Source organism: Solanum dulcamara, chromosome 1 (assembly GCF_947179165.1).
Source record: "Solanum dulcamara chromosome 1, daSolDulc1.2, whole genome shotgun sequence".
Classification (NCBI taxonomy): domain Eukaryota; kingdom Viridiplantae; phylum Streptophyta; class Magnoliopsida; order Solanales; family Solanaceae; genus Solanum; species Solanum dulcamara.
The window spans coordinates 1,996,694-2,008,925 of NC_077237.1; the positions used below are offsets into that span (position 1 = coordinate 1,996,694).

The 12,232-nt window shown below is 34.2% G+C and overlaps 2 protein-coding genes across 5 annotated transcripts; one reads left to right on the top strand and one right to left on the bottom strand.

The window, feature by feature from the left end:
• Positions 1-2,036: 2,036 nt before the first annotated feature.
• On the top strand, positions 2,037-6,220 carry LOC129896865 (TMV resistance protein N-like). 2 transcript variants are annotated; one of them, XM_055972849.1, is made up of 5 exons: positions 2,037-2,597; positions 2,763-3,840; positions 4,043-4,336; positions 4,552-5,991; positions 6,066-6,220. In XM_055972849.1, exons 1-4 carry the CDS (start codon positions 2,089-2,091, stop codon positions 5,977-5,979), a joined length of 3,309 nt encoding a protein of 1,102 aa, XP_055828824.1. In that variant the 5' UTR covers positions 2,037-2,088; the 3' UTR covers positions 5,980-5,991; positions 6,066-6,220. The 2 variants fall into 2 exon arrangements, with proteins under 2 accessions (XP_055828824.1, XP_055828832.1); XM_055972857.1 differs by having other exon boundaries at positions 4,555-5,991.
• A 2,219-nt stretch (positions 6,221-8,439) lies between these two features.
• Positions 8,440-10,871, bottom strand: LOC129896882 (8-hydroxygeraniol dehydrogenase-like). 3 transcript variants are annotated; one of them, XM_055972868.1, is made up of 5 exons: positions 10,695-10,866; positions 10,490-10,603; positions 9,232-9,742; positions 8,960-9,113; positions 8,440-8,868 (listed from the first exon to the last, which is right to left on the bottom strand). In XM_055972868.1, exons 1-5 carry the CDS (start codon positions 10,790-10,792, stop codon positions 8,666-8,668), a joined length of 1,080 nt encoding a protein of 359 aa, XP_055828843.1. In that variant the 5' UTR covers positions 10,793-10,866; the 3' UTR covers positions 8,440-8,665. The 3 variants fall into 3 exon arrangements, 2 of the variants coding, with proteins under 2 accessions (XP_055828843.1, XP_055828853.1); XR_008768066.1 differs by having other exon boundaries at positions 8,779-8,868; positions 8,960-9,106; positions 10,695-10,870; XM_055972878.1 differs by lacking the exon at positions 8,960-9,113 and having other exon boundaries at positions 8,757-8,868; positions 10,695-10,871.
• Positions 10,872-12,232: the final 1,361 nt, after the last annotated feature.

The window sequence follows — 12,232 nt, forward strand, 5'->3', positions numbered from 1 at the left end:
ACTCAACAAATTGTGAGCCTTGTTTATTTGAAACTGTATAGTAATACCAAAGTAATTTCTTTGTGACCGACAAAGCATGAAGGCTAGACTTCATTGCATTGAATATAAATAACCAGTCAAAACCAATAAAATGTAGGAAAGTTCTTGGAAACTCTAATGTAATATGCACACAATGGACCACTAAAAGTACAAGCAGATAAAGGTGCAAAGAAAAAAGAAGGGTAATTTCTTTGTCACCGATAACACGACTTGACTTCATCCATTTATTGCGATGGAAGATAACAATCCGTCAAAAAATACACAAATATTTCTATCATAAATATTAATTTACTTTATAGTTTGAAATAATTATATATTTTTTCACTAATTAATAATTTCATACTAAATTTCAAGTCAGGTACACTATTTCTTAAAATATTAAGTTAGATACATGTAATTTTGATACGAAATACATTCTGAAATATAGATACATAAGAAGAAAGGCGAGTTCGAGAGTCAATTACAATAGACACTAAAAAAGTTTTTGAAAAAATTGCAATAATTACATCTTCCATTCAAGCAATGTTTTTTAAGTCAAGTCGTCTGCTTTTGGTGAAATTAAAGACAAATTTCAATCAATTTTTGGCAGAGAAGAGAAAGGGAAGTTGGTGTTTGTACTTGTGGAGCAATAAATTAAGTGGCCGAGTTAGGAGTTTGACAAAGAGTGTGCAAATATTATTCTCTGTTATGTTAAAGATGTGAAAATTAGATATACACTAATAATAACTAATATTTAATCTCTGTACACTATATAATCTTTTTAGTGATGAGTGTGCACCAAACTACCCTTCACCTAAGGTGGCTCCGCCCATGCCAATAATTCCATTCAACCTTTCCTAAAATTGTGGTTCTTCTCATTTGGGATATTCTGTTTCTTTGCAGCTTCATCCGTTTTACTTTTAACTCTCCATTGTGTACATATTTTACTGTGGAATTTGGAGCCATAGAGAGAAGAATTTCCTACTGCATACTATGAGTAATATTCAAAAGCAATAATACAACACTTCACCAATAATTTAATACAATCTTGAAAATCTTGAAAACTCCAATGTAAGATGCACACAATATGGACTACTAAAAGTACAAGAAGATAAAGGTGCAAAGAAAAGAGAAGGGTAATTTCTTTGTCACCAACAATACGATTTGACTTCATCCATTCATTATGATAGGAGATAACAACACATTAAAAATAGGTGAAAAACTATCTAATTCACACTTATTAATAATTTTGTACCTACATATATTTATAGAACTCCCGTCATTTGTACAGGTAATATGACACCTCTCTTGGAATCAATGTAGCTCAAGTGATCGAGCCCAAATATTTTCTCCTCCATTGATATCCATGCATGGTATATAAGCAACTTATGAATTGGAGTTAATTACTGAAAATGGTCAATCAAGCAGATGAATTAAGTAGTTCAGAGCAGTGAGTTAACATAGAATATCAACAGTTGAGCAATCTTGATTTCGAAAAAACATATTTGTTATTGACCACTTTTTATGTAAATTACCTATATCATTTAAGACTACAAATGTAGAAAAATTATAGGGCCTTTTTTCTTTGGCAAAAAAGAGAAAGAGAGAGGGATACGAACAATGATTGTGGTAGAGCGATAATTATTTCTTCACTCTTAGTTAAATATTTTGGGTTTGAGCCTTGAATATTGAGTAGTCTTTATTAGAAATTGTTTTACCCGGTGTAATATTTTCCATCATGAATCTGAATTAAGTCATGCCTCTATTCGTGTACAGGATATCGAGTAGAATTAACTCCCGATAATTCGATTCGAGATATTTTCCAACGTATAGTCTTTCTTTGCAGCTTCATCCACTTATATTTTGAGCTGTCCATTGTGTTCATATTACTGTGGACCCATAGCAATAATTCAATTCAATTCAATTGGAGGAGTAGACCCCATCTTCCTAGAAAATTTTTCCTATTTGTTGTATCGTATATAATAACTTGGACCCAAATATCATCAATTCTATCTATTCACACAATTCTTAATCTTTTTTTTCTCAAATTTCTACAAATAAACCAAATCCATGGCATCATCTTCTTCTTTTGCCAGTGATTCACAGTACTGTCCTCGATGGAAGTACGATGTCTTTCTAAGTTTTAGAGGTGAAGATACACGTAAGAAATTTATGGGTCACTTGTACGAAGGTTTGAAAAACAGAGGAATATTCACTTTTCAAGATGATAAAAGGCTAGAGCAAGGCGATTCCATCTCAAAAGAACTCTTGAAAGCTATCGAAGAGTCTCAAGTTGCACTAGTCGTTTTCTCAAGGAATTATGCTACATCAAGGTGGTGCTTGAATGAACTAGTGAAGATCATGGAATGCAAGGAGGAAGAAAATAGACAAATAGTCATACCGATCTTCTATGATGTGGATCCATCACATGTTCGATACCAAAGTGAGAGCTTTGCAGAAGCATTTACCAAACACGAATCGAGGTATAAGGATGATGTTGAGGGGATGCGGATGGTGCAAGCATGGAGAACTGCCCTAACTGCTGCCGCAAATCTAAAAGGATGTGATATCCGTGACGGGTGAGTTGAAACCACATCAATTGAAAAGAAGGGATAATATTCTGATTAATTCTTCAAGAGTTTGATTTATCATAATTATGGAGTACTCTATAATGTGAAATACTACCTTTTATTCTTGATTCTCTTATCTGTATATATCAGCAATATTCTTCTTCTTTTTTATAGGATTGAATCAGAGTGTATTCAACATATTGTTGACCAAGTTTCGTCCAAATTATGCAAGGCTTCAGTATCTTATTTGAGAAATGTTGTGGGAATAGATACTCATTTAGAGAAAGTAAAATCCTTACTAGAGATGGAAATCAGTGATGTTCGGATTGTGGGGATCTGGGGAATGGGAGGAGTTGGTAAAACGACAATAGCAAGGGCTATTTTCGATACAAACATGAATCAATTTGATGGTGCTTGTTTTCTTGCGGATATTAAAGAAAACAAATTTGGAATGCATTCTTTGCAAAATATCCTTCTCTCAGAACTGTTGAGGAAAAACGATAATTATGTGAATAATAAGGAAGATGGAAAGCACATGATAGCTCGTAGACTTCGATTTAAGAAGGTTTTAGTTGTTCTTGATGACATAGATCACAATGATCATTTGGATAACCTAGCAGGAGATCTTGATTGGTTTGGCAAGGGCAGTAGGATTATTGCAACAACTAGAGATAAGCATTTGATAGGAAAGAATGATGTAGTATATGAAGTGACTACACTACTTGATGATGATGCTATTAAATTGTTCCATCAATATGCTTTCAAAGAAGAAGTTCCAGGTGAATGTTTTGAGAAGCTCTCATTGGAGGTTGTAAGTCATGCTCAAGGCCTTCCTTTAGCCCTAAAAGTGTGGGGTTCTTTCTTACATAATAGGGACATAACTGCATGGGGAAGTGCTATAGAGCAAATGAAAATGAACTCTAAATCAGAAATCGTTGAAAAGCTCAAAATTAGCTATGATGGACTGGAGACTACACAACAAGACATATTTCTAGATATAGCATGCTTCTTACGAGGGAATGCAAAAGATTACATAATGTCAATTCTTGAGAGCTGTTATTCTGGAGCAAATATTGAATTGAGTGTCTTAATTGACAAATCTCTTGTGTTCATCTCAAAATATGATAGGATTGAAATGCATGACTTAATACAAGATATGGGTAAATACATAGTGAAAATGCAAAAAGATTCCGGAAAGCCTAGCAGAATATGGGACGTTGAAGATTTCAAAGATGTGATGGTGAACAATACGGTATGTAGGCTAAACAAGCAATAATAGAATTAATTGTACAAATCGGTTCTCTTAAGCTGTAATATTTCTTAAGAAATGTCTGACTAATAGTTGTATCTTATATTTTGTTTCAAAAATTTGCATGGTGGGAATAGAGTAAGAAAATATATAGTGATATTGATAAGCGGATTGTAAAGTTATGACTTGTTTAATCTTTTTATAGGGGACCATGGCAGTGGAAGCAATCTGGGTTACTCTTTCTGAAAAACTATACTTTAACAAAGCCGACTTAATGAAAAATATGCAAAGGCTTCGGATATTATGCATAACTGATTGGAACAAATCTTTTATGGTACCCAATTGTCATGATGGCTCCATTGTCATTCCCAACAACTTGTGTTGGTTTTTCTGGCTTGGTTATCCTTGCAAGTTATTGCCAGAAAATTTTAATCTCAGAAGGCTTGTTCATCTTGATCTCCGATGGAGTTCCTTGCATCTATTATGGAATGAAACAAAGGTACCATTCTATTTGAGATAATAAATATTGGGTTAAGGTCTTTTTTTGTAGATACTTTACCTTCTATTTATAATAGTAACATGTTTATCTAGTTTCTGAGCATGTAATTTCCATATAAAGTAAAATAAACAATTTCTAATTTCACACTTTCAGTCATAATCTAAAAAATGTCGTTTACTACTCATTTTTCATCATTCTTTCTGTGTTTTGAATAGCAGCAATTTCCGTCTCTACGGAGGGTAGATCTAAGTTACTCCAGAGGGCTGAAGAGGACACCCGATTTTACGGGGATGCCAAATTTGGAGCATTTGAATCTAGCAAATTGTACCAGTCTTGAAGAGGTTCACCATTCCCTGGGATGTTCCAGAAAACTCATTGAGTTAAAATTGTGTCATTGTGGTAGACTCGAGAGGTTTCCATATGTTAATGCAGAATCTCTTGAATCTCTGGATCTAGTGGGTTGCTCTAGGTTAGAGAAATTTCCAGAAATCGTCGGAATAATGAAGCCGAAGTTAGAGATTAAGATGCAATTGTCTGGGATAAGGGAACTGCCATTATCTATCAATCATGCGTTAGCTCATTTTACAGAGCTAGATTTGAGTAGATTAAACAGCCTTGTAGCTCTTCCAAGCAGCATTTGTAAGTTGAAAGGTTTGGTGAAGCTACATTTATCGGACTGCTCAAAACTTGAAAGCTTGCCGGAAGAGATAGGTGATTTAGAAAAGTTGGAGGAGCTTGATGCCAGATATACTCTAATCTCACGACCTCCGTCTTCCATCGTCCGCTTGAACAAGCTTAAATTGTTGACTTTTGAAAAAGGAAAAGCAGAAGATAGAGCGTACTTTGTGTTCCCTCAGGTGAATGAAGGGTTACACTCATTGGAACGCCTGAATCTCACTTACTGCAATTTAATAGATGGAGGACTTCCGGAAGACATTGGATCCTTATCCTCTTTGAAAGAGTTGACACTCAAGGGAAATAATTTTGAGCATTTGCCTCGAAACATAGCCCAGCTTGGTGCTCTTCGAGTCTTGGTGTTATCAGATTGCAAGAGGCTTACACAGCTGCCAGAATTTCCACAACAATTAGACACAATAAATGCAGATTGGAGCAATGATTTGATCTGTAATTCGTTGTTTCAGAATATCTCATCATTGCAGCATGGCATCTCTCTTTCAGATTCCTTGTCACTAAGAGTGTTTACGAGTTGGGAGAGGGATATCCCAAGTTGGTTCCACCATCAGCGAATAGGTACAAGTGTAACAGTCTATTTGCCTGAGAATTGGTATGTATCTGATAAGTTCTTTGGATTTGCTGTATGTTGCTTTGGCAAATTAATTGACATCACAGCTCACTTGATTCCCTTATCCAAGCATTATGATTATACTGATATTAATGGGATGTCGTCGATCACCCAGATATTTTCCTTATCCAACCATTCCAAATATACTGGTATTAATTTTTTGTTGGTACCCCTTGCTGGCCTATGGAATGCATCTAATGCAAATGGAAAAACACCAAATGACTATGGGCGCATTAAGTTATTTTCCACTGGAGAAAGGAAGAAGTTTGGAGTTCGTTTGATGTATAAAGATGAACATCATGAAGAGGCCAGTTGCTCCTCTTCTAAGCCCAGGATTTGAGATTAAATATAGGCATATACCTCATGAATTTGTGTTCTCTCTTTATATAGAAGATTATTTCTTCTCATTCTTTCCCCTATTGGCAGGATGGGTGGGAAGATGCTTACTTTGGGGACACAAATTGCAGATGAATGGCAGGATTAATTTGCCAATATGAAGGGATATGGTGAACAATACTTGGAAATAATAATAATAAATTGGCTGTGTTCAGTATGAAGGGAAAATATTTTCTAAATTCTACACTTGATTGGTCAAATATTTTTGAAAAATACTTTTTTGCAATTTCGTTAAAAATTTGGAGAATAAATTCTTGATGAAAATAGAAAAAATAAATTTCATACGTAACATTTCACATAAATTATTTTCTTCCCATTCCATCCCTCTACCGGCCTACGTACCCTACTCCACCCACCCACCTCAACCCCCACATCTCACCATACTTCAATTTGAATTTTGAATCGAATAGAAAATTGAAATTATGTTTTCGGAGAGCACAATTTGTGTTTCCCCAAATAGTCAATAGACATAAAACGACAATAAAACAATAAAAGAGAAGACAAATATTACAAAATATATCCACACGTGTTTAAGCCATACAAACCTCTTTTCTTATACACTTCACAATCATATTCTATTCAAAAATCCATAAACAAAATCTCTCTCAACCCTCGATAAACAAAAGCTTACATAGCAGTTTCAATGTTATGCCTTGAACGGTTGGTTCGTGACCCCTGGATGCCGATGACGTTCTTGGGTTGATCTCATAATTCCTACAGGGTGGAGATGATGGGGTCAGTACATGAATTTTTGTTTCTTTTCTTTTGTCGCATTCGTTCAAAGGTATTGACTATGTACACCCCAATTTTGAGCTTCATGTTACTCTTTTCAAATGACATGTCACTCGATCCTATATATTGTTTGCTTAGAATGTTCATAAATTTCCAAAAAGGAAAAGAAATCTAATATCTCGATCAAATTGAATTTCGATCAAAATATTAAAAAGAAAGTTGAAGCTAGGGGGATTTTGTCGAAAAATCAGACAACGTACAATCAATTTAAAGAATTAAATACAAATCTTATCTTCAAGTTTACCTTATTCTGATTGTTCGGAGGGCTATCGCGGAGTGACTATCAAGGGCGGAGCCACATGGTCAAGGGATTCATCCGAACCCTCTTCGATCAAAAAATATACTATTTATATATGATTAAAATAATTTTTTATGTATAAATAGTAAATGTTGAACCTCCTTCGACTAGTTCGTGTATCTATTTTTTTAGATTTTAAACCCTCTTATTGAAAATTTTAACTCCCTCACTAATCACTACGTAAAAAGGAGAATAATAATTGCAGCATCGACCCTACCACATGAGGATATTGAGCCCGTTTGGATGGGCTTAAAAAATAATTTTTATATATGAAGTGCTTTTAGAACTTTGAAGTGCTGAAAATTATTTTTATAAATAAGCAGTTGAGTGTTTGGATAAAAGTGCTTAAATGAGGAAAATGATGTGAATTTTAGAGTTAAAAGAATAAAAATGGTAGTTTGGGAATTTAGTTAAAATATAAGGGATATAAAAGTAATTTTCATGGTCAAAGAAAATGACTTTAAACACTTCGCAAAAAAAAAATTAGGAATCCTAACTTTTTATTTTTGACTGACTTTAAGAACTTTATGGCTTAGCATTAGACAAAAAGTTGGTTCCCATCCAAACGGGCTCAATACCTCATAAGGGATAAAAGTTGTCGGTGGATTATTTTCTTTTTTCAAGAAAAATAACTTTTGAGTATTTGTCATTTATTTATTTAGATTAATGAAGAAAGAAATAATATGGGTCCTGCATTAGGTCAATCCAGGAAGTAATAAAATAAAATAACGAGCAAAAAAACAAAAGAAGAAAAGACGCATGCTATTTAAAATATCTAGTATCATTTAAGCAAAATATATATCTTAAATAGGTTTTTCATTTTCTTTTCAACATGAATATATTTTATGAGTTGGTACTATTATTCCATATTTGATAGGAATATAGTGCTTAAAAGTACTTCAAATACAACATACATCTTAGATAAAAGGATTAAAAATACACATTTTAATTAATTGAATGTTAATTGTGCTTTAGTAGATATCAGAAAGACCAAAATCATAATATACCTATAATTTAGGGACAAAATGTTATCATCCTTACTTTATACAAAAATTTAAGTTATATTATATGCACCAACAAGGATTATGGTAGAGTAATAAGTGATCCTTCATCCTTAACCAAAAGTCTCGAATTTGAGTCTTTCAAATTCGTCTTTGTTAGAGAACTTTTACCCCCCAAATGTAGGACTTTTCGGCTTGAATTCAAATTTAATCGGGGCCTCAAAGTAGCTACCAAACACTGAATGGAAAATAAAAATAAAGAAGTCCAAAATTTGTCGAACCTCAATGCGAGTACCAAACACTAGATGAAAAATAATTATAAAAAGAGTATATTCATTGATAGTGTATAATGATTTTTTACATCATCATCACTGCAATTTAACATATTATTAAAAATAAATTACGCATACTTATTATCGTTTCATATAATATGGAACATAAGAGTAGTAGAAAGGAATGTTTAGTAATTCCCTCATGAACTCACACCATCTTTTCTTGCTTAAAATACAAACACACAACAAGAACAAGATGTCCCTATATTAACTCTTGTTCATTGTATTGCCAATGTCAAGCACAAAACGATATTTCACGTCCGATTTCACGAGACGCTCCAACGCTGTATTCACGTACTCCATTGACACGACTTCAACATCCGGTGTTATGTTATGTTTTTCCGCAAAGTTTACCATTTCTTGCATCTCTTTCACCCCTCCTGTTGAACTCCCCGCCACTAGCTTCCGTCCTGTTTTCCACATTATATACTTGTATTATCATTTTAATGAAATGAACATGTTAGAAATTAAATGAAGAATAAAGTATTACGCAAAATGTACCTAAAAGCAAGGGAAATACGGGCAACTCTAATGGTTTTTCTGGTGCACCAACCATTACAAGCTTCCCATTAGTTTTCAACAAATTAAGCAAAGGAAAAATAGGATGAACTGCCGAGACAGTGTCAATGATACCATCAAGCGACCCCCCTGCAGCCTGCTCGTTTTACATGTGCAAACGAAAATTCGTACTCTATTATTCCTATGTCACATGAATACCATTATAAATTTGAAATTGAAACATAGTTGATTGATTGATTGATTGATTGACTAACCTGCATTTGGTCAGGGTCACGACTAACCAAAAATGAGTCTGCCCCTAAACGCTCAAGTGCTTCGTCTTTCTTACTAAGAGATGTACTTATAACAGTCACTTTGGTTCCAAACGCCTTGGCGAATTTTACAGCCATATGTCCAAGTCCACCAAGACCAACAATACCAATGTGCATTCCAGGCTTGTCAAGTCCAAAATATCTCAAAGGGCTGTAAGTTGTGACCCCTGCACATAACAGGGGAGCAGCTTCCATAGGCAAATTATCTGGCCAACGAACGACAAAATGCTCATCAACAACCATGAGATCGGAGTAACCTCCGTGGCTGATGGTTCCGTCAGAGTAAGTACCATTGGCTGTCATTACCTGACCGGGACAGTAATTCTCAAGATCGTTGGCACAATTTTCACATTCGCGACATGATCCTACTACATATCCCACGCCTATTTTGTCTCCGATTTTGAACTTGTCTACCTTGTTACCAACCTCAGTTACCACTCCAACAATTTCATGCCTGAAAAATCCATTGAGATTCACATAAGTTTGATCTCATAAATTCAAAACTATATTGACCTCCAAGGCATAGCTTGTTGATCAATTTCACTTTACATTTGGCTACACATTTCTTAGTTGACTTAAAACTATACACAAATAAATTACTATCCCTATACGAGTTAATCATTTTCAGATGCTCACTCAACTAATATTATCTCAGAAAGTAATTTTCTTTATTGAAAAAAAACTAGAATCAAAAAAAAATATGACTCTCTGATATAATAATTATCAGTAATTGAGTGACTATATAAGAAATTGACCCGCCTTCCAACCCCTCCATCCAAGTTTTTTTGGGGTGTTAAAAGGCAACATCCACTTACATAATCTTCTTGAGGTTCAAAATTGTTTACCACATAGTGCAAATCTATGTTGTTCGGAGCCTTCAAGCACCCATATCGAATTTTGTAGGATTCGATCTACGACCGAATGTATGTTTGAATATTCTAAGCAACATAGGTCCCAGCAGATAATAGAAGGCAGAATGCTATTAATGAATAGCTCTTGTAGATTTACTAAGTGGCGGAGTCAGAAATTCTTACAAGAGAATATTAATAAAAAAACCCAAGAAAATTCTCTTATGTAAAATTGAGTCAACAGTTTTTGTATAAATATGTACAATTTTTTGTTACCTGTATGCATGGTAAAAAATTTCCGATGATCGCAACTAAGGAACATCAAAAAATGAAAATAAAAAGAGTAAACTTGCCCAGGTATAATGGGATATTTGGTGATGCCCCATTCATTCTTGATCTGATGAAGATCAGTATGGCAAATTCCACAATACATAACTTTGAACTGCACATCTTTTTTACTAGTTACCCTGCACCCATTTCAAAATCCAAAATTAAATCTCAATAATAATAACATAGTCAGTATAATTTCACAAATCCAAGTAATGAATAAATTTGTACCTTCTTGAAAAATTGAGAGGAGAAAGTACCCCGGAAGTGTCTCTAGCTGCCCATCCAAATGCCTTAATTGGATGTTCATTCTCATGTGATTTTTCCATTTTTTTTAAATGATTCTTGAGTAATATGTACTATACTATGTAGCAATAGTATATAAGAAAGAGAAAACAATATTATTGGAGTGGAAAAAGTAGTGGTTGTAATTACCTCATATAAAATAGATCTTTTATTGTGAGTGCAAGGAGCCAAGGGACCAAACAGAAAAAATAGTATTTTGTAAGGCTTATTTTTGTTGACTTATATTATATACTAGATGGACAAGGCCCGTGCTAACACAGGTAATGAAAGATTGTACTATCATCTGTCCTACTTTACAAAGGTATATACATTGTCAATATAAACCATGTATTACTTCCAACCCTCAATCAAGGAGTACCTTCAAAATTAATATAATTGACTAAAGATACAAATTTACTGATACACAACAAACAGGAAAAAAAATATTGATGTGAACATACTTCCTGTTATTGATGAGCGGATATCTTTACATTAGTTGCTTGGTCTTTAACATCCTCGTCATGATCCAAAAATCGAGGTCATGATGACACACATTTCAAACCTCAATCTAGTGTGTAAGTCTAACAGTAAAACTCATACGAGACTCCCAAAGAGGAAGTCAGGCCACAAAGTAAACGAAAAGAAGGACAATGAAGAAATCATCCCAAAACCTGGTGTCATAAGTGTAAAGAGTATCTAATATAATAATTGAATCCGATTTACATCATAAGTCTTTGTGTAACAGTAAAGACTAAAAAATAAAGGATATAACTAGTGGCAATTCGATTCCCAAGATCTCACCACTAATCTGATAATGTGATATCTGTTAGAGAGGTCAACTACCACACGGGATACCCTGACTAGGATCTGCATAAAAAAGAGACACAGAATTAGGTGTGAGTACAATCCACATGTACTCAGTAGGTTTGACCGATTGAGTATAAGAAATTAATCAAACTTATGAAATAAACTAAGAAATGCCTCCACCTGCATACAGAAAAGTCTCACTCCGACACCGATGCCGCCAATTTACATAGAATGACGCAAGTAAAGTAAACATATAAGGACAATTCAATCTCACATATTATCAATTAAGCCAACTAGTTCAAAGAGTAATGCAATGCAATGAGATGATGCAATTATGAGGTGGTACGGTGGAATCAAGGATGTCGCACAACTTGCAATATACACCTATTGAGCTAAGGTTTCCATACAAGGACCCATGGGGGACTCGCAGTCTATATACCAAATCACAATCTTAATATCTCATCAACTTTTCACATAGCTCGTGGTCAAGGATATAAAAAAAAGTGTCTCATTTTCTTTCTCAAAAAGAATTTCCACATTTCTCAATTTTCCAAGATCAATGATATAATAAATGAAGATGAATGCACCATAACACATATGGCGTGGAGGCAATATTCAACTCAACATGTAATATAAGGTTCAAAGTTCTCAAAACCCTAGCTAAACATGATATACAC